The sequence below is a fragment of the Eschrichtius robustus genome, chromosome 10, assembly GCF_028021215.1.
Source record: "Eschrichtius robustus isolate mEscRob2 chromosome 10, mEscRob2.pri, whole genome shotgun sequence".
NCBI lineage: Eukaryota > Metazoa > Chordata > Mammalia > Artiodactyla > Eschrichtiidae > Eschrichtius > Eschrichtius robustus.
Genome location: NC_090833.1, coordinates 111,038,961 through 111,061,255, shown reverse-complemented (window position 1 = coordinate 111,061,255; position 22,295 = coordinate 111,038,961). Strand labels below are relative to the sequence as shown.

General features: G+C 53.3%; 1 protein-coding gene across 1 annotated transcript in view; it reads left to right on the top strand.

The window, feature by feature from the left end:
- XKR6 (XK related 6) overlaps positions 1 to 22,295 on the top strand; it is a 275,596-nt gene that overhangs the window by 234,034 nt on the left and 19,267 nt on the right. Inside the window, exon 2 of the mRNA XM_068553265.1 lies at positions 18,818 to 19,014. Within this exon, the coding sequence (XP_068409366.1) occupies positions 18,818 to 19,014 (197 nt within the window). The remainder of the gene's footprint in view (positions 1 to 18,817; positions 19,015 to 22,295) is intronic.

Here is a 22,295-nt window from a genome sequence, read left to right as displayed (position 1 = left end):
TTCAGCCAGCATCAGCCAGAGCCTGCTGGATGCCTGCCAGGGTCTGGGCTGGCTGCTGTAGGGTCACAAGCATGGGAGACGGGGCCCCTAAGCTCCTGGAGCTTATAGCTGGTGGTTCAGGGATGGTACTAGATGCAAAGTGATGGGCACAGTAAGGTGGGCACAGTGACCCCATGCAGTCCCCATCCTGGGCCCCTTTCGCTGTGAGAAGGACCATGGATCTGTGTAAGGCTGGGCCCAGCATCATGGCCCCACCCTCTTGCCCAGGGACCAAGGGAATCACTGCACGGCCACTGTGCCCCTCGCAGCATTTTGACAAGTCATCATCACATTGAAATGAACATGCAGGGCTGCGTGGAAAGAGGAAGTGGCCAGCAGGGGCAGAGACCAGGAGCTCATCCTGCCTCTGTCACACTGAACCTTGGACAAGCCTCTTTGAACCCCAGTTCCTTCTCTATATAAGGGGAGACCCAGACTAGCTCACTCCATGTCTGGCATCTCTCTGGGTGTCTGTCAGGGAAACAGGAGCCACACGGCTCGGGTTCCCCTCCCAGCTCTGCCACCTACCACTTGTGTGACCTTAGGCAAGTTATCTGACTTCCTTGTGCCTCAGTTTCTTCATCTGTAAAGTGGGACTATGGTAGAACCTACCTCACAGGTCACGTTAAGTGAATTAATACACACAAGCCACTTAGACCTGCATCTGACATAGGTCTCCACTCAATAAATGTTAGAAGGCAGAGAGAGAGAGAGAGAGAGGCAATCTTGAAAAAGAATGACAAAGCTGGAGTAATTTAACTTCCTGTTTTCCAACCTTACTACAAAGCTATAGCAAACAAGATAGTGGTGCTGTCATAAAGATAGACATGTAGGTCAATGGAACAGAATTGTCCAGAAATAAATCCTTACATTTGTGTGCAGTTGATATTTGTCAAGGGTTCCAAGACAGTTAAATGCGGAGAGAATATTCTTTTCAGCAAATGGTGCTGGGACAGCCAGCTCTCTACAAGCGAAAGAATGAACGTGGGCCTTACTTTACATCTTACATAAAGACCAACTTCAGTGGATCATAGGCCTAAACATAAGAGCTATAACTGTAATACTCTCAGAAGAAAACACAGAAATAAATCTTCATGACCTGGGGTTAGGCAAAACCTTCTTAGATGTGACACCAAAAGCACAAGCGACAAAAGAAAAAATAGACAAATTGGACTTCATCAAAATTAAAAACTTTTGTGCTTCAGAGGACATCATCAAGAAAGTGAAAAGACAAGCTACAGAATGGGAGAAAATATTTGCAAATCATATATCTGATAAGGGACCAGTCTCTAGATTACATAGAAAACTTTTACAAATCAGTAATAAAGAGATGTGAATAAGCCAATTAATAAAAGGACAAAAGATCTGAATGAACATTTTTCCAAAGAAGGTATACAAATGGCCAATAAGCATATGAAAAGATACTCAACATCGTTAGTCATTAGGGAAATGCAAGTGAAAATCACAAGATACCACCTCACACCCATGAGGATGACTAAAATTAAAGACAGCTAATAACAAACGTTGGCAAGGATGTGGAGAAATTAGAGCCCTCCTGCATTGCTGGTGGGAATGTAAAATGGTGCAGCCACTCTGGAAAATTGTCTGGCAGTTCCGCAAAAAGTTAAACCTAGAGTTACTATATGACCCAGCAATTTCACTCCTAGTTCTGTACCCAAGAGAACTGAAAACACATGTCCACACAAACATTTGTACATGAATGTTCACAGTAGCATTATTCATAATAACCAAAAAGTGGAAACAACCCAAATGTCCATCAACCAATAAATGGATAAACAAAAGGTAGTATATCCATGTAATGGAATATTATTCAGTAATAGAGAGGACTAGAGTACTGACACATGCTACAGTGTGGATGGACCTTGGAAACAGTGTGCCAAGTGAGAGAAGCCAGACACAGAAGGACACATATGATTCCATGTATAGGAAATGCCCTGGGTAGGCAAATCCATAGAGACAGAAAGTAGACTAGTGCTTGCCAGGGGCTGTAGTATGAGGGGTGGGGAGTGAGTGCTAACGGGTCTGGAATTTCTTTCTGGGGTGATGGAAATGTTCTGCAATTAGGTAGCAGTGATGAGCTGGCCTGGAGGCAGGTAGGGCTGGGGCATGTGGTGGGAGCTCTGGAAAGGCCTGAGACGGGCTCACAGAGGCAGAGGGAGGCCATGTTGGGGACCCTGTGCTGAGCCCAGAGGAGAAAGACGCACCTGTACATCTGGCCCTTCTCCTTCCCAGCCACCCAGGCCCAGCGCCAATTCACACTGAAGCTGATCCCAGTTTCTTAGGGGCTGTATGCCCGGCTCCTCGCTCTGACCCTCTCCCCGGGCTCAGGCTCCCCACACGCAGCTCAGCTTGGTTAAGGAGGAAACCTCGTCCCTCCAGTCAGCTCCCCACCGAGGCCCCCTACCATGCACGGCCCGTTTCACGCTGGACCAAGCAGCAGTGGACCACGGAGGGGCACAGGGCTCCCGGACATCCCAGCATGCGCAGATGTCTATCGGGGTCCCCTGCCCAGGAGGCGGTCGGCAGCCTCCTCCCTGAGGACATCACCCGAGTAGGGAGCACAGGTCGGGCTGCATGTCCCCAGGACTGCCCCTCACCCCCAGGGGAAGGTCAGTTCTGGTCCCAAATGCCCATTGATGGCCAGTAGATACGGAGTGAGATGAGGGGCGGTAAAGGCCACGTGGCCAGGCTTCTCATTTTACAGGTGAGGACACTGTGGTCCTGAGAGGTCGAGGGACTTGTGTAAGGAGGTGGAGAGACCGGGGCACAAAGATCAGAAGGGAACAGTGTGATGTGTAATACACAAGAAGCTACAGCTGTTATTTGGCACTAAAACCAAGTTCCTCGGTGATGAGCCCCAGGCCATCCCGTCTCCCCGCGTGCCTGCCCAGCCTGCAGACCCGCCGCGTTCCTGCAGTCCCTGCTCAAACCCGTTCCCGTCTCGGAGCTGTGGACCGTCTGTTCCTTCCGCATGGCTGGGCCCCTGGCTCCACGCCGGCCTGTGCTCCGCGCGTGCGCACGCGCACCCACGTGCACTCCGCCGTCTCTATTCCTCGGCTTTGTTCGCGCCAGGCACTTATCACCCCGGGGATAATTACATAATTATTTGCTCCTTTGTTTATTGTCTGCCTCCACCTGGAACATGAGTTCAAGGGCTGGGGCCTGAGATGCCGTGTTCTCCAGGCTTCCCGAGTACCTGGTACAAGGGATTGCCCAGGGTAGCTGTCCCTGGGGAAGTTGGTGGACTCCGGTTGGGTAGCTCGTGGCGGTTTTGGAGACACCGTCACAGGGAGACAGTAGAACACGCTGCTGAGGTTCTGGGGCTGAATCCCAGCTCCTCCATCCTTGCCGTGTGACCTTGGGCAGGTAACATACCATCTCTGGGCCAACCTCAGGTTGCTCATGTATAGAATAGCACGGTAATAGTACCTGCCTGATGGGGCAGCTAGCTATGAGGGTTGTGTAAGGTGGACCATGAGAAACTTCTAGCAAACTGCCTGCCTCATAGAAAACGTTCAACACTTACTCATGGGCAACCTTGGGAGGGGAATGGTCTGGCCTGCAAGCGAAGGGTCTGTGCTGCTGTCCAGCTGTATCATATGCTCTTGCCTCTCAAATTCTGTTCAGAATGTGCTGAGGTATGAATTAATGAATAATTAAGCATTCTGTGTCTGAGGCTAGGCTTTATAGTCTTGTTACATATTCTCAGACTGAGACTTGTACGGACTTATCAGTTTCTTCACTTGCACCTGTAGGAAATCAAAAGAGAAGCCACAAGAGACCCTTATCCCCATTTTATGGATGACGCGATTGGTGCTTAAGATGTTGATGTGATTCTGGCCATCTCAGGCCTGGTCAGCGGGGATGACAGAAAAGGCCTGGGCCCCTGGGCCCTGTTGTAGCCACCCTCTGCCCTGCCTGGGGCTGCTGGCCCAGGGTGGATGCTTTCTGCTCTCACAGGCTCCTAGGAGGAGCGCTTGCTGCGTCCTGGTCTCGGGAGCCCCTGGGGGACGGGGCATCTGAGACTGGGCTGGGAGGGTGCCCTGTGCCACACTGGCTTCAGGGGGCACCCTGTCAGCAGGGCCTGGAGGGTTTGGGGGCTGAGAGCAAAGAGGAGCCCCCATACTACCCACAGGCCAGGCCGAGACCACCTGCAGGAGAACGTGGAAGCCCACCCTCCCCTGCTCAGAAGCTGCTCCTCCCTCTCAACGTTGACCTCCTCTGGTCCCCGCTACCCCCTCTCCATCCATCCTACCGTCTGTCCGTCCATCCATCCATAGGCTAGGGAGGATGGAAAGGTGAGAACAACCCAGCTCGTGACCTCAGAAAGCTCCCAATTTCAGCCCCATGGGTTATCTTTCATTAGATCCAGGAGAGGGCCATGGTGGGGGAGCCGTAAGCTCAGCCTGTGCGCCCTGGGTCAAGGCAGGCGACACTGGGAAAGGGGCTTAGGACCTGTAGAATTGGTCTCTTCGGCATCTGAGGTTCTGCCCAGACTTCACTTCCTCCTGGAACCTTCCTCACTCCCCCACATTGGGTCAGGAGCTCCTCTTCTGTGCTCAGAGCCCCTCCTGCTTCAGGGTACAGTCCGTAGCCTCTGGCCCTTGACTCTGTGTCGTTGGATGAGTTATTTATGCCCATGTGTTTCAGTGTCTTCATCTGCAAAATGGGGGTAACAGTAGATGCACCGTGTTCAGTAGCATCGTTCCACTTAGCATTAAGTGCCCTTGCCTGTCTGCCTGCTGGATGGGAGCTCCTTTGGGGCCGGATCGCACCTGGCTCTGTGTCCAGCACGTGGGGGGCCTCCTGAACTCCTGTCAGGTGACTGTTCCATGAACGATGTGCCCTCCCGGCCACAAGAGCAAGAGGTCAGAGCCGCAGGGAGGGGGCTGGGCCCAGGGCTGGCCCCCGTACTTACAGCCTGTGCCCTGTGCTGCTGGGGGGCCACTGCCTTGTGCCCTGACTGCAGGGGAGACTCCAGACCACCCCTGGCTGGAACCTTAAGAAGGCGATGAGGAAAAGTCAGTGCAGGTGTGTCGGAGTGATCGGGGAGTGCACACAAACGGAGAGAGAAACCAGAGAGTAATTGTATTGTTTATTATTCTTCTTAAGCCCCATCTGGTGTGGGCCTGAGAGGTAGTGCCACTGCCTGAAAGCAGGGGATCGGGTGGGATGGACCCAGAAAGGCGCCCCCGCCCCGGCAGGTGATCTGAGCTCAAGGCCAGACGCTGCCTCCCAGCCCAGCCTCCCCCAGCCCAGGTGGAAACGGCCAGCTCTCACCCTGCCTACATATATGAGGTGTTGCCCCGGCTCTGTGGCCTCGTCCCAGGCACTGCAGCCATCACCAAGATGGGCCCGGCTCCCTGCAGGCCGTGGAGCAGTTAGAGAGAGTCTGCATGGCTGCCCCCTTGGACGTGGAGATCTGGAAGGAAGTTAGAAACGATCGTTCAGCTCTTTACAGATGGGGAGGCTGCGGTCGGGTAAGGGGGACAAAGCCCCTTGCCAGGCTCTAAAGCCCTTCACCTGCAGAGGCAGCCCTGGCTGCCAGGCGTCCTGCCTCTCAGCCCAGTGCTCGTCCCACATCCCCTGTGTCCCCAGCAGCTCACTGGGACGCCGTCAGGGAGAGAGCAGCACGGGTGTGAGGCTCACACGGCGAACTCTGGCCTGGGTGCCCTCTCTCGTGTCTGACTTGGGCGGCCTCCCGGGGAGGCTGGACCACCCAGGGCGTTGGTAAGCGAGCTGGGCCTGGGCATCAGCTGGAGATGGGCTCTAAGATGTGGAAACGTCACTGGCCTCACTCCTGGTGCAGTGCAAACTCGACTAAATGTCACCTTCTATTCCTATTTCTAGCCTGCTTCCCTGAAAATCTCCAGGAAACAGCACACGTGATGTTGTCTGGCTTCCCAGAGTGGGGATGGGGACCTGGATACAGAAGTGGGCTTGGAGGGGCAGAGGCTGCTCTCCCAGGCAGCCCTGAGCCTCTCCCATGCAGGAGAGCAGCCTGCAGGGGGGTAGGGGGAGTGCCCAAGAGGAGATGGCCCAGGTCCTCCAGGGTGACCACTGATCTGGAAAGATCTCTGGGAAGCAGACCAGGCCCTATGAGGCCTGTGAGGTCAAGGTAGTGCCAGGGCCTGATAGTTCATCTGATCTTATCTGCTCATTTCACTGAGAAGGAAACACGGGGGAGGAACGTCCCCAAGGCCACAGAACCAGGACATGGTGGCAGCAGGACACCGCAGAAGAGCCTTGAAGCCAGGGTCAAATCCATCAGTGAGTGGTCCCATGGCTTCCTCCTCGATCCATCCCTCACTCTCCAAGGGCAGCGTTCACAGCTGGAAGGCAGTTTCCAGAGCCTAAACCACTAACCATGCCCGACACTGGTGCAGAGATTGTATCTTCCGTGGGTCAGAGAGGCAGCATGATGCAGAGGAAGGACACGGGGAGTCGGGCTGGGTCCCCCGTGCCTGGCGCAGTGCCTGGCATGCAAGAGGGGTGTACATTTGGGAGGGGGCTGGATTGCAGCAGCGAAGCCCTCCTGAGAGTCTGAAAGGGACAAGTTCAGGGCACATGAAAGGAGAAGATGGCCCACAAGGAGAATAAGCCCCAAGAGGTAGTATCAGGAAACCAAAACACCTCCTTGAACGTTTCAGATAAAGTCGTTTGCCACAGACCCAGTATGGGCTAGAAAAGGGGCACTGGGACATGTTAGCCACACCCTGCACGAGAGGCTTATGACAAAGGCACAGGCGTGGCCTCCTGCCAAGTGCCCAGGGTTCCTCAGGGCCGCTGCCCTGGGCAGGCTCACGTTTGTATGTTGATCGTGAGATTCTGAGCTCCGACCGAAGTGCACGTGACTTTACTGTGGGCCAGTGGATCCCCCTCAAGGTCATGAGGTACTTTGTCTTGTTTTTGTTTTCAATTTTTAAATTTTTAAAAAATTTTTATTGGAGTCTCATTGCTTTACAATGTTGTGTTAGTTTCTACTGTACAGCAAGATGAATCAGCTATATGTATACATATGTATGTGTCTTCTTTGGATTTCCTTCCCATTTAGGTCTCCACAGTGCATTAAGGTAGAGTTCCCCGTGCTATACAGTATTTTCTCATTAGTTGTCTATTTTATACATAGCATGAATGGTGTATATGTGTCAATCCCGGTCTCCCAGTTCCTCCCACCTGCCTTCCCCCTTGGTATCCATACATTTGTTCTCTACATCTGTGTCTCTATTTCTGCCTTGCAAATAAGATCATCTATACCATTTTGCTAGATTCCACACATACGCGTTAATATACGCGTATTTTTGTTTTTTGGTTGTGAGGTACTTTGAACACACACTAATGTGTCCTTTGTTTGGGTGGAGCCGACCTCCTCCCAAACTGCTCAGGCAGCTGGGTGCGGACCGGCTGCCTTGGATCGAGCAAATCCGTTTCACCAGGATGCAGGCAGAGCAGCGCTGGCTGGGCTATTGTCAGAGTCTTCAGTTCTAATCTGGGGGAAGTGAAACGGGCTTTCCCACGGTGGGCACTGCAGTGGTTCCAGCTCCAAGCAGAAAAGCACAAGGGTGGCGCCAGTGATGGGCTTGCTCTCTTGGTTGGAAAGAGTCTGTGCCAGCTGGAGAGAGGAATGCAGTCACGTATTCATCCAGGACTGGGGACTTAGCTGGCCAGAGAGGGAGGCTTGAGGACAAGTTAGGGGTGGGGGGAAGAAGAGCAGGGAAGAGGGCCCCAGGTTCTGCTCTGGGCTCCCGCTCGCGGACGCCCCCAGTGGAGGATCCAGGCTGACCTGAGCCTTGAGAAGAAGGGGGCTTTCCTTACACCTGCCCCGGAAGGTTGGACTATAAACTTCCTAGAGCACAAGGATTTTACTAGCAGCCTGCCCAGTCTGTTCATTCATTCATGAGACAAACACCAAATGCCCACCGAGTGTCTGGCAGTGTGCCATGCACCAGGTATGCAAAGGTAAACCCAAACCTCAAAACTTTGGTCTTGGGCTTCCCTGGTGGCTCAGTGGTTAAGAATCTGCCTGCCAGTGCAGGGGACACGGGTTCGAGCCCTGGTCCGGGAAGATCCCACATGCCGCGGAGCAACTAAGCCCGTGCGCCACAACTACTGAGCCTGCACTCTAGAGCCCGCGAACCACAACTACTGAGCCCGCGTGTTACGGCTACTGAAGCCCGCACGCCTAGAGCCCGTGCTCTGCAACAAGAGAAGCCACTGCAATGAGAAGCCCGTGCACCGCAACGAAGAGCAGCCTGCGCTCAGCAGCAAAGACCCAACACAGCCAAAAAAGAAAAAAAAAAGAAAAAACAAGCAAAAAAACCCCAAAACGTTGGTCTCTCTCCTTCTGGGAGTTTATAAGGGGGAACAAAAAGCATTTCTCCAACATGTAGGTTTGCAAAAGGTGTTTTGATTTTTTAAATCAAGTTTCTTGCAGAGTCTCAGAGAAGGAGCAGTAGCCCGGGCCCCACTGTGCCGGTGGGAAAATGAGGCTGGTGGGGAAGTTTCCACCCACATTCTGCTCTGCTGAGCCCTGGGATGTTGAGGGATGCTTGGCCACCTTGCCACCAAGACCCTACATCCAGGAAGACTACCAGTGACACCCTCTGCAGCCACCTCCCTTCCCTGAAGCTTTGAGGAGCTTTTCTCTGCTATCTCCCCAGGGCCCGGCAGAGCAATGCCATTTCACGCCTGCTTTCTCGGATGCGTGCCCCAAGCCGGCCACCACTGCTCAGCTGATGTCAGATGCTGGAGAGAAGGGCTAAAAATAGCTCCGATTTGATGCACTGCTCTTGGGGGCTGAGCTGGCAGCTGGCCCCTCCATCTTTCCTACACGCTGAAGGCATCTCAGCTGGAGTCGGGCGGGGTGGGGGGGCGGGAGTGTGAGGTGGGGAATCAGAGGGGCTTCCGGGCCAGCCTGGCAGTGGAAGGTTGCAGAGTCCATTCTCAGACTCAGAAAGAGCCCATGGCCCACAGCCAGGGCTGCGTTGGCGCACTATTCCTGCTGTGCCAGCCTGGGGGCCCCTTGAGCCACCCAGACCTGCATTTGGGTGGTTTGAGGGGGTCCTCGGCTAGGACTTGTGTATGGACACACACATGTGTGTGCCCAAGTGGACACTGGGTACACCGCGCCGTGCCTACGATAAACTGAGAAGACAGTTCCAGCCCCTGCGCTCCATGAGTTGTGAGCTTCTGCCATCTGACAGCCCTGTAGCTTTGCTTCTCTCTCAAACTGTCCCGAGAGGGGCGAAAAACCTGCCTCGTTGTAACGTTATCCTGTCAGGCTGGTTGGTAAGTTCTCTCTTGTCTCCACCCCAAATCATTCCTGATTTAATTGTGCTCCTTGCACCCATTCTGGTCGTCTGCCTCGGGGAACATGTATTTTATGTGTTTGAAGGTAGTGTTGCAGGCATCTCTTTGGTCAAATGAGACCGTCAGAGTAGGGGATAAATTCACCTTAGCAGCCTCTGATTTGATGCTTACCATGGTGGGCTGGGGGCAGCGGCTGTACAGACGTCCCTCCCGGGGGTGAAGATCCACCTGGAGAGGTATCTCTGTACGTAAGTGACTCCAGTACAGCGTGGGCTGCGAGGAGAGCTGTAACGGGGGAGGGGAGGGGCTTCTAGGGGTGGAAAACAGGCGTGTAGCACAGCCAAACAAATCGAGGCTGAAATTTGGCTTTCCAACTTGGCATGCTATTTAACCCCTCTGAGCCTCAGTTTTCTGATGTGTAGAATGGGGCTAATAATCTAATTCATAGAATTGTGGAAAGAAGTAAGTGAACTGAGGAGAGAGGGAATGAGAGAAAGATAAGGAACAGGAGAACAGGAGACTCTCTGGAGTCCAGCGGCCTGGTATGAGTCCCGGTAGTGGCGTCCTCAGGTGCTTCAGTTTCTTCATCTGCACATGACCGTAAGGTTCTCATGTTAAATGACTTAATACATGTAGAGAGTTTACACTGTGTCTGGTATGTGGGGAGAACCCAATAAATGGAAGCTATTACTATACTGAGGACCCAGTATAAGGGGAGGATGGGAGGGAAATACTTGGACCTAGGCGTGGAGTAAGGCACGTGGGGAGAGCTGGGCCCTGCCCAGGGGTGGCTGCTTGGGCGTGGAAACAACAGAAGCAAAGACACAGAGATGGGCACATGCTGGCAAGGTCTGGGATGGGAGGGCCGTCAGGTGTGGCCAGGGGTGGGGAGCAGGTGTGGGGCGGGGGAAGGCAGGAGACTGGCCTGGCTGCACAGCCAATAGGGAGCCACCCAGGTTACTGAGTCCAGGTTAGCCTTGATTTCCTCATCTGTAATATGGAGATGGCGATAATAAGAACCTGGCAGAGGCTTGCAAGCTGAACCCCGATCCTGTCTGCGACAGCTCGGATGCCGGTGCCCCTGAGGTCTGTGATGGTCTGGAAGAGCTTGAAGGACTTTTCTCTGTCCTGACCTGGGACCACAGGGAACAGCCGCGGGGGTTCCTACCTGGGCACAGAGCCTATGTCATGCAGGTGGGAGCACAGCCCTTTTGACATAGCAGCCTTGGAGCCCCCGTTAACGCCTGGTGACCCAGCTCAGCAGTCCTCAGCGGGTGACAAGCCCCAGACTGACAAGGTTCCTGCACAAGCCCCATGCAGCCCGGGACCCTGAAACCTCCCCCACTCCCCTTTTGGGCCACTTTCTTCTACAGCCACTGCATGGCCACCTGGCCCTAGACCCCTGGGATGTGGTCAGCAATGCAAAGGGCACAAGGGGGGAGCTCCTCCACCCCTCAAAAGATGGACCAGACGAGAGTGCAGATCACACAACATCACAGTAGCCCTCAATGCCTTTGCTGCGACCACAAGTCAGGATTCCCGAATCAATCAGGCACAGGTGGAGGTGAAGCGGGACAGGTGTGAACAGGGCTGGGGGCTGCGCACGTTCAGATGTCAGTGAGCCCTTGGGTGCTTTGGTGGCAGCTGGCCCAGCTCTGCCCTTGGTGTCGGGGGCAGGATGTTGTCTGACTGGTAGCTGCAGTGCCCCGTCCTTTCTGGGGTGGGTTCCCAGCTACCAGGAAGTGATGCGCGTTTGGCTTTCCCTCTGCATCCTCTGTGCCTGCTGTGATGAGAGCAAATGGCCGGGGCAGGCAGGGACCCACCCCCTCAGGGATCTGGGGTTGGATCATGTGGACACAGGGATGTGATCGTGGGCTACAGGTGTCTCTACAGGTGGAGCCCTGGACGTGTGCAGTGTGTTCGTGTGCGTGGTGGTTTGTGCGTGTGTGTCTGTGTGGTGTTTGTGTGGAGTGTTCTTGTAGGTGGTGTGTGTGTGGCTGTGAGAGTGTGTTCCACGCCCACCCAGGATAAGGGTCAGATGCCCCTGGAGGTGTGGCTGCTTGTATTTAAATACAAAAAAAATATAGAGGTATTTTAAAAATTGAAGTATAGTTGACTTACAATATTATATTTGTTTCAGGTATATAGAAGGGTAATTCGATATCTTTATAGATTATACTCTGAACAAAGTAATTATAAAGTATTGACAGTATTCCCTGTGCTGTGCGTTGCATCCCTGTGATGCATCCCTTATTTTATACCTTGCAGTTTGTCCCTCTTAATCCCCTTCACCTATCTTGCCCCTCCAGTCTCCTTAAGGGAGCTAATTTCAATTTCCAATTGTTCATTAGTAATCTACAGAAATATATTTAATTTTTATATGCTGACCTTGTATCATGAGACTTTGCTTAACTTGCCAATTAGTTCTATGAGCTTTTTTTGTATATTTCTTGGGATTTTCTATCTAGACAATCATGTCATTTACAAATAGGGACAGTTTTACTTCGTTCCTTGCAGTTTGTACATACTTCATTTCTTTTTCCTGACTTCTTGTACTGCCTGGGACTTCTAGTATGATGTTGAATAGGAGTGGTGAGCTTAGACATTTTTGCCTTGTTCCTGATCTTAAGAGGAAAGAATTCAGTCTTTTTATCATTAAGTGTGATATTAACTGTTAATTTTTTTTTTCTTTTGGCCACGCTGCATGGCATGCGGGATCTTAGTTCCCTGATCAGGGATCAAACCCATGCCCCCTGCGGTGGAAGCACGGAGTCCTAACCACTGGACCACCAGGGAATTCCCTAACTGTTAATTTTTATAGATATCCTTCATCTATGTCAGGTTAAGGAAGTTCTTTTCTATTTCTAGTTTGCTGAGAGTTTAAAAAAAAAAAAAAAAAAGAATGGATGTTGAATTCTGTCAGATGCTTTCTTTCTGCATCAGTTAATGTGATATGTGGTTCTTCTTGTTAATATCATTGATTACATTTATTGATTTCTGAATATAGAATCAGCCTTACATTTCCAAGATAAACTCCAGTTGGCTATGGAGTATCATTCTTTCTGTTTATCACTGAATTTGTTTTGCTAGTATTTTGTTGAAGAAATTTGCACCTATGTTTATAAGGGATATTATCTGTAGTTTTATTTTCTTGTATGGTGTGTGTCTGGCTTTGATAGAGTAATGCTGACCTCATAAAGTGAGTAGAGAAGTGTTCTTTCCTCTTTTATTTTTTTGGGGAAAAAAAGTGTGTAGAATTGGGCTAGTTCTACTTTAAATGTTTGGTAGACTACCTTTTTTCTTAAAGCGGATTCTCTAAGCTTCAGGCCCCACAAAACCTAGACTCAGTCCTGTTTGGGGCTTTGAGGATGAGTTGCTGTACACGATCGGAGATTTCAAAATGCTGCTTCTGAGGGTGTCATAAGAAGCAGCAGGGGCCTGTAGGTCCAGACAGGTGAAATTATTCAGCCTCCTGCTTTTGCAGAAATCACTCATTTCCCTTAGATTTAGGCAGAGCTATAGCTGACTCCCAATGGGGTAACATGATTTGGGCAAGACCTCTGATCCGCCTGAACCATGATTGACTGTGTGACTTTGGGGAAATCACTCATCCTCTCTGAGTCTCAGATGAACCAAAGGGAAAAAGATGACAAATGTGTCTCCTTCACAGTGCTGCTGTAAAAGTGAAAATGTGCTCAAAAAACTATAGAGAGTTCTCCTGGAGGTATAAGGAGCTTTGAACAGTTCCATGGTTTACAAAGTAAGGGGAGGAGATAGACTTGGAAGGAGAATAGAGTGGACCGAAGGAAAGACAGGAGGAAAGCCCCTTTGGTGGGGGGGCAGTAATAGCTGCCATCCTCGGCTTCTGGTCTTCCATCTGTTCTCACAGGCATTACCTCATTTGAGCCCCGAGACCCTCTAAGGGGGCATGATGGCATGCATCTATTTGTTCAACATGTCCTAGGGTCCTACTCTGGGCCAGGCATTGTATAGATGAGGACACCGAGGCTCCATGAGGGTAGGAGATGTTCCCCAAGGCAACACAGCCAGTGACAGAACTGGAAGAGAGCCCAGGTGTTGGGGGAAAACAGTGATTTTCCACTGTAGTGAGGGGAGCAAGTTGGACTAAGTTTAAAAGAGAAGAGACAACTGGTCTACCTCTGAGGGGGTGTGTGGGTAGGAATTGAGAAGCACTGGCCCCAAAGCAGACTGCTGGGCTTGAAGCCCTCCTCAACCCCTTACTTAGCTGGGTAAACTGAAGCACATTTCTTAACCTCAGTGCTTCAGTTTACCATATGTTGAAGTGAGGGTAATAGTGCATCTACCTCATACATTTGTTGGAAGGGTTAAATGAGCTAATAAGTACAAAATGCTCAGAACAGTACCTGGTACTTATGAGTGCCACATAAACACTGGGTGTTATTTGTAAAGATGCTAGGCCATCCTTAAGGCTCTAAGAAGCCACAGAAGGGTGGAGTTAACAAAAGGTAGGCAGAAGCTTAGAGATCCTCCCGTCTGCCCTCTGTTTTGGATGAATACAGCAGGCCCGGCCTCGGGGGTGACTTGCCCAAGGTCGTGCAGCCCTGAAACCATAGGCCAGGCCCAGCTTTCCCGAGTCCTCACTCCATGAGGACACGCTGTACGCCTGCTTTTAGATCCGTGCGTTTCATGATTCTTAGGAGAGAGTGGTGTGACAGGAGGCTACACAAAATCCAGGCGGAAGCAAATCAGGAGGAGGAGAGTTGCATGTCTTCTCTCCCGCACTACCTTCCTGGGGGAGGTGAGCTTTCTGGAACCTGCCAGGGAAGGGGAGAAGGTAAGGGAGCAGCAGCCCACCGTGTGTCGCCTGCAGATGCCGTGCTTTCCCGTGGGGACTCGTCACATCTGGGCCTGCCCCTCGGCCTCGCCTGCTGCCCCCTGCACCCCAACGCTGCCGCATAGGAAGGCGCAGGCCTTAGGGGGGCCGCTGGCCGGGGATGAGATCACTGCGCGCGGAGCAGCCTTCCTGCGTGGCTTAGGGTCTGGCGCCACCTTGTGGCCACGGGCCAAGGCTGTCTTTGCACAGGGGCTGAAGGCTTAGCAAGAGGCCGCTGGCTGGGCGGCCCCAGCGGTCACCTAGACCCACTCTGGACTTTACAAGGTCTACTGGGAACCCAAGGACTTCAGGGTAGAAGAGAAGGGTGCAGGAGCCAGAGGGGGTGGAATAGGTAGAAGGCCCTTGATTGGGAATGTTGAACTGGACTCTGATTTAGCTCCTACCCCACGGTGGGTGGCTGTGTGAGCTGGTGTCCCTGGGAGGCGTGACTTCCAGTTTTGGTCTCGGACTTGATCCTGGTGCACTCTGGGCTCCTAGCATCTGTTTGCTCATCGGTGGGGAGAGGCTCTGGCTTTGCCCACTCCCACCCTCATCTACTCCCATATTTGGGGATGTTCTCACAGAGGAAATGCAGGCTTGGTTTCTCTGGCAGATATTATGGTTGAACCAGCATTTCTGGGCTCGTTGTCTTCCACTGCGCTGGCCATGATGGGCAAAAGGGGCTTGTGGCTTGGGGAACATGGGGGTGGAGGGGCAGATCAAGTTGCTCCCTCTGCCCTGGTAGGGCAGACCTAGGTGAATCTGAGTGTCGCTGTTACCTTGGCCTGGGACCTGGAAGCATAGGCTTGGCTCTGCTACATAATCATTCCTCCACCTTGAGCCACCTTCTGAGTCTAGGAGAGGTAGAGGCTGTGGTCTGAGTGTACCCCTGAGAGAATATAGATTTGTGGTCTGGCCCCTGTGGGAGTCTGTGGCCCACAGTATTGTGTGTTGCAGGTGCCACATCTGGGCAGAGCGGAGTTTTGGAGCGCAGAGACCACATCTGACCTGGGAGACCCATGGCACCAAGGCTCCGCCGGCCACAGGGCGGTTCTGGGAGCTGGTGTGGAGCCTCTGGACCCGAAGCCCTGCTTCATCACCTCCACCCGTGCACCCTCGTCCCCCACTGCTCTGCCTCCCGGGCCGTCATCCGATCTGATTAATCTGACCCTCCCCTCTGCCCTAGATTCAGAGTCTGACTTCCCAGCGCCTCCCAACTACTTGTGACCACATGTCCTTAGGGCCGGCCTCCCACCCAGGCTCTTCCTACCGCCACTTCGTCTAGCCGGTCTTCTCTTTCAGGCCCCAAATTCTGATGTAGCTTCCCTCTCCTTTGTCTCTTTCTCTTTCCATTCTCTCCTGCAGAGCTCTCTCTGTCTCTCTGTCTCTTCTCTCTGTGTGTCTGTCTCTGTCTCCCTCTCTGTCTCTCCATCTCTGTTTCTCTCTCTGTCTCTCTGTCTCACCGTCCCTGTCTCCGACTTTGTCTGTCTCTTTCTTTCTCTCTGTGCCTCTGTCTTTCTGTTTCTGTCTCTCCCTATCTCTCTGTCTCTCTGTCTCCGTGTCTCTCTGTCTCTGTCTCTGTGTGTCTCTCTGTCTCTGTCTCTCCCTGTGTCTCTCTGTCTCTGTCTCTCTGTGTCTCTGTGTCTCTGTCTCTGTCTCTCTGTGTCTCTCTGTCTCTGTCTCTCTGTGTCTCTGTCTCTCTATGTGTCTCTCTGTCTCTGTCTCTGTGTCTCTCTGTCTCTGTCTCTGTGTCTCTCTGTCTCTGTCTCTCCCTGTGTCTCTCTGTCTCTGTCTCCCTGTGTCTCTCTGTCTCTGTCTCTCTGCCTCTCCCTGTGTCTCCCTCTGTCTCTGTCTCTCCCTGTGTCTCTCTGTCTCTGTCTCCCTGTGTCTCTCTGTGTCTCTTTGTGTGTCTCACTGTCTCTGTCTCTCTGTCTCTCTCTGTCTCTGTCTCTCAGTGACCCCATAGCTTTACAGGTCAGGTACAACAACCTCCCTGCCCCTTTCCTAGCCCCTCCGCTGGTCCTTTGATTTGGGGAACTACAGATGGAGGCCCAGAGAGAGGCAATGACTCATGGGAAGTGGCGCAGCCAGTAAATGACAGAACCTGGAATGGAACAGAATTCAGGGCCTTGTTTCGCTTCAGAGCTTCAGTTTCCCCAAGTGTAAAATGATGACAACCAGAGCCGCCCCACAAGGCACGGCAGGGCCTCCGGGAGATGCCCGGCCTGCAGTGCCTGGCGCGGCTGGCGTCCCCGGCCTCTCCACCCTGGCCCCGACACCGTCCCCGCTGCGGTGCCTCCCTCCCCTCAGTTTTCTGCAGGGTTGTTCTCTGCTCACTCCAGGGAGTGTATGTGCAGAAAATAAGGTGTCCATCCCAGCCCCCCGGGTGGGTCTTTTCAGAGATCCAGTCCCTTAAAGGCTCTTAGGAATCTAGAGAAGCAGCCGTCAGGTGTTCGTCAGGTGTCGGATGGGCTCACTGTCACCAGCACGTGTGGTTCAGGTCCCACCGATGGTTCAGGTGGGCTGCTTTGTGTCCCGATGCCCGCTCTGGGGGACCCTGGCCCACTCGTTCCTCCGTGGGTGCAGTACACGATTAGCGCACAGGAGGGAGGCCCACTGTTTGGACCTGGAGAGGAGCATCAATTACAGTTTTAAATTATTTTGCAAATGTATGTTTTTGCGTCTTTGCCTCTAAAGCATGGGCTTCTCTAACGTCATGCAAGGTTCTTGGGCAACACCCACTTCTCCCTTTGCTCCCAGGGGACGGGGGGGGGGGGCGGTGTATAGAGCCCCTCCCTGTGAGCCTCTCAGAACTTCGGTGTAAACGTGGGCATGAGCTGCCTTCGCTGTGTTGTGACAGTGCCGTCCTGTAGGACTCCGAGCCCTGGGGGACAGGAGTCTTCCTTCTGCATCCACAGGCACAGGGAGATGGCGTGAACACAGACAAGCTCAGGTGTCCATGAGAGACAGAGAAGACACGAGAAGGGGGGCCGGGGAGAGAGACCAGGCGGTGGGACAGGAGGGGCGGGCAGGACCCCATGAGCCGAGGGAGGCGGCTCGGATTTTATTCTGAACGTGATGGGAAGCCATGGGAGTGTTGAAAGAAGGTGGTGACGTGATTGCATTTGTGATTTTCACAAAGCACCTTGGCTGCTGTGCAAAGAATGGGTTGTTCTGGGGCAAGAGTGGACCCTGGGAGACCAGTTAGGAGGCTTCTGCTTCGATCCAGGAGAGAGGGGTGGTGGCGGGGACCAGGCTGGCGGTGGTGATGGGGACAGAGAGAAGGGACCGTCCAGCAGCCCCAAGTGGGCCCCTGACGGTGCTTGAGAACAGTGGGGACTCTGTAGGGGGTCAACGATGCTCTCAACCTCTGTGATTCCGGCTCGGCGGTTTAAAAGACACAGTGATACACATTCCCAGGGGACGGCCAGGGACGCAAGTGTGGTTCTGTCCTGTTGTCTGTGACCTCAGTTTATGGCGCATATTCTTGATCCTAACTAGGCCCGCAAAGCTGTGCTTTCTGAACCTTGCTTTTGTCCCGGCGCTGCCGGCTCCTCTGGGCCTGGCCTGGCCCCAGAGACGGCTGGCTGGCTTGGATGCTACCTTCCATCCTCCCCTTGACTGTGGCTTGGAGACAAGCTTCCAAAGTTTAGGTGAAAGTGAGGCAGGCCTGGGGGCTTTCTCACGTGGACCTGGATACATGCCCAGCACACGGATTATCTCCCTAATCTTCCCACCAGCCTTGTGATGCTGCGATTCTGCTGTGTGAACGACGAGTAATGAGGACACAGAGTTGGGTAATTCGTCCAAGGTCCCACAGTGAGCAGATGACAGAGCCGGGATTTGAACCCAGAGCCTGTGCCCTCCGCCTGTACCTGCTTCCTTTGCCCCTTGTTTCTCCCGGGTGGAGTGGGGTCAGTGGTTTGTGTGACTGAGTCCTGGGCTGCACCTGGATGGAGGCTCCGTTGCAGGCCGTCCCTAGCGTAGAGGGGGGCACGCACGAGCTTTGGTGTCCAACAGCCTGGGGCCGGCTCCTGGTTGCTCCGCCATCCAGGTCTGGAGCCTGTGCAAGTGAGTCCCGCCTGTCTGTCCTACGTGGGAACTACACCTGCCTGTCACCTGGGACCCAGGCAACACGCAGTAGCCAGCCAGCCAGTGATACTTAGTAGGAGCTTCATAAATGCTAATTCCCTTCCCTCCTCCTCCAGAGAGGTGAAAACCCTGCAGGAAGGTTCCCCCTGGGACCCTGAACTTCAGCCAGCCCACCTGCCCCCTGAGCTCACCTGTGATGCTTCCCTGGCAGGCCTGTGAGATCACCTGGTCCCACTCTTCCATTTCTTATTTTACAGATGAGCAAAGTGAGGCCAGGGAGGGGACAACTTGCCTTGGACCCGTTCCCTGGCTTGCCCCCACCCCACCCCACCCCGAAGCCTCAGCACCCTGTCTGTGGTCCGGCAGAACCCCTGGAGCTGGTCCAAGCACCCGGAAAACCTCAGCGCCAAGGAGGGGATGCTGATCTGTGGGGACGGCCTGACCTTCCCACAGCTCCCACGCCGACCCACGCTCTCTGTGTTCTGTCCCGTCTCTCGGCAGGTATATCCGCACCATGTACCTGGGGATTCAGAGCCAGCGGCAGAAGGAACACCAGCGACGCTTCTACTGGGCTATGATGTACGAATATGCAGACGTTAACATGCTGCGCCTCCTGGAGACCTTCCTGGAAAGCGCCCCCCAACTGGTGCTACAGCTCTGCATAATGATCCAGAAGAGCCGCGCCGAGACGCTGCCCTGTGAGTCCCCTCCCCTTCCCCAGGGCTGGGGGCGTCGCCCGTCCTGATCCCCGAGTCCTCACTCCCAGTGCGCCCCTGCGTGTGAGCCTGCCCCGCCGTCATGTGAGCAGAACAGAGCCGGGTCTCGGTGTCCCTGGAGCAGCAGGGCGGAGGGCCCTAGTCTCCCAGTCCGGGGGGAGAGGCCCCTTGTCTTGGCGCTGGCCTGAGCCACGGTGTTTGCACATATGCGGGATGGGGAAGATGCCTTAGGACAGCACGTGCCCAAGAGGCTAAATCATGTCAGGCGGCGTTAGCAGTTTCAGACGTTTTTAAGCTGTGGTGCTCTTGCTTCAAACCCATGTATAAAATGTAGAAGCCCCACTTATAAAACAGGCTCAAGTAGCTCTGTTCTAGCTAGATGGGGATGGGGGTCCAGAGCCCAGCGTACCCTGCCCACTGGCCGCACCTCCCCACTCCTGGCCCCTGTGGCCCCAGATGGTCTCTGAGCGCCCAGGGCCCGGTCCGGACAGCACTGGTCTCTACAGCAGCGGGAAGCCTCTGGGGGCCACCTGGCTGCCCAGGAAGACCTTTCCACATTGGCCTCCTCTGGTCAAGGTGGAGTCTCACCCCAGGTCGCCAATGTCAGGGCAGACCCCAGGTCAGACCAGCCTGCAAATGTCATCGTCGTGTCAGAGCCTATTTCAGCAGGGCTGGAGCTCCAGCAAGGGAGAAGGTCTAGGGTGAGGAGGGGCTGGAGATCACAACACTTGGGGAACCCTGGGGACGTTTTGCCTGGGGAACACTTGAGCTATGTGAATTTCAACATTTGAAGGGATGTCAGGGAAGGATGATCGTTCCAAAGGGTCTGGAGGGAGCTACAGGGAGACCGTTATCGATTCTACATGTGGGAGACGTTTCAAACAGCAGGAGCCATCCAGTGATGGAAAGACTGTCTCAGGAAGTAGAGAGTTTCCCGTCATGAGGAATATTCAAGCAGAGCTGTTGCTGCAGGGACTCAGCCCAGAGGTTCCTGACTCCAGAGGGCTTGAGCATGTGTGATCCGGAGTAGCAAGGCAGCTGGGGCAGAGAGTCTGTTCTCCACGCCCACCTCTCCCTGGCCAGTGGGACCTGCTGGCCTCCTGGGTCCTCACCTCTGGGCCCACAGCTCCCCAGCTGCTCCAGCGGGCCCTGGGTGCCACCAAGTTCATGAGCACCTGTAGGGGGCTCTCCAGTGGGACACCCCCTTGCCCCACGTGGCCCCAAGCTCTGGCCTTTCATTGAACTGCTATGCAGCTTTGATATAACGGGGGAGATGACAACCGTACCTAATTTTGGGGGGATGCAATGATATATGGCACGTAGAACACTTTGTTAAACTGTCCAGCTCTGCAGGCATCTAAGGGGGTGTGTTTCGCATTGCCAGGGAAGTGGCGTGGGCAGGCTCCCCCATCTTCCACCCCGTGAGTCATGCTGCCCCAGCTGCCTTGCTGAGCCCACTCTTTCTGTGATCACTGCTCAGGTTATAAACGCAGAGAGGCTGGATGTGAAGTCCCCAGAGAGGAAACTCGAGGGGCAGCCGATGTTGCTTCCTAGGGGTCCTCCTGACATGGGAGCCCAGGCGGCCCAGGTCAGCAAAGGCTAAGGGGCTGCTGGGCGAGCCTTTGTGAGCAGGGGCCTGGGAGTGACAAGAGCCAGGCTACTTTGGCCTGGGCAAGCACTCCCTGGCTCTTCTGCCCACACGCCCGTCTTTTCGTGCCAGTGGCTCAGAGGTTGGGGGAGCACTTCCCCACGTGTTTGGTGAGTGGAACAGTTATTCCTCGAAATAGACTTTCACAGTTAGATAACGTTTGGGGACCGCTGGGCCTGACAGAGGTCAGTGGCAATCTTTGCTGTTGGGTTGTGAGTCTCCAGGATGAGGGTCTGCAGGGCTGGCTGGGGTGATGGGAAGGAAGGAAACCGGCCGTCACTGTCATGGAGCATAGACTGTAAGCTCTTGGCATGTTCCTTTTTTTTTTTAATTCCAACCCTTTATTTTATTTATTTATTTATTTTGGGGGCACATCGTGCGGCATGTGAGATCTTAGTTCCCCGACCAGGGATTGAACCCATGCCCGCTGCAGTGGAAGCACGGAGTCTTAACCACTGGAGCCAGAGAAGTCCCATGTTCCTCTTTCTTAACTTCTAGAATATCTGCTCATCCCTGGACCCTTGTGTTACGGTGATAGATGCCTTCCCTCTCTTTTCCCATAAAAAGCTGCATGAAATGTATGCCCTTTAAAGAAAACCAGTTTAAATATTAGAAATTGGAGGAGAGGAGAGAAAGTCTGTGAACTTGGAACGGACGTGTTGGCGACATGGACTCTGTGAGTTCTTAGAGGGCGGTGGCCTGGAAAGATGGGGCGACTCCGCCTGCTGCTTGACAGCTGTGTGACCTTCAGCAAGTTACCGAGGCTGTCTGTTCCTCAGTTTTCTCGTTTCTGAAATGGGGATAATATTGGTACCTACCACAGAGGGTTGTTCTGAGCATTTCTGACGTGATGAATGTCAAGGGCCTCGGGCTGCATCTGGCCATTTTGAGGTTGGTGATGGTCGAGCTTTTACTGCAGATACACTTTCTGAATTGGGCCACGAGTTACTAGTGAGATCATGGCTAACTGGCCTTGTTTGGTGGGCTTTTGGTGACACCTGTCCACTCTATACCGTTAATGCTAGTAGATGGTTAGAAGGATCACTATTGCTCTAATAGGTGAGTTTTCCATGGATCTTGCCCAATGCCAACCTCTTCCACTTTTGCTACTTTTGCCAGCTATTCACCTTTTATTCCTCTTTTATCACTGGGTTAGCAGTACAGTATTTGGCCTGCAAGATGGATTTGTATCCAATTTACCCACAAAACCAGACTCAAGTCAAAATACAATATTGGGTTAGCCAAAAAGTTCATTCGGGTTTTTCCGCAACACCTTAAGGAATCGTACGTAAAAACCCGAACGAACTTTTTGGCCAACCCAATAGTAATAGTAATAATAAATCATGGAAATCTTATGCTAGAGTCATTTGGGTACTTCAGCGGGGTCTTCCTTAAATCTGGTGTCGTGAAAGTTTAAATAAAGATATAAAAGGGGCATATCAGATGATATGCCATTTACACTGGTAGTGAGCCTTTTGTCTGCTGAAAGCTTCACGAGGCTTCTAGGCTGTGACAGAGTTTGGAAAGCGGTCCTGAATAGTGGGAAAAGCCCGACAGAGCTGCGTATAAATTCCACCTCCACCATTTATTGGCTTTACGACACGGGGCAAGTTGA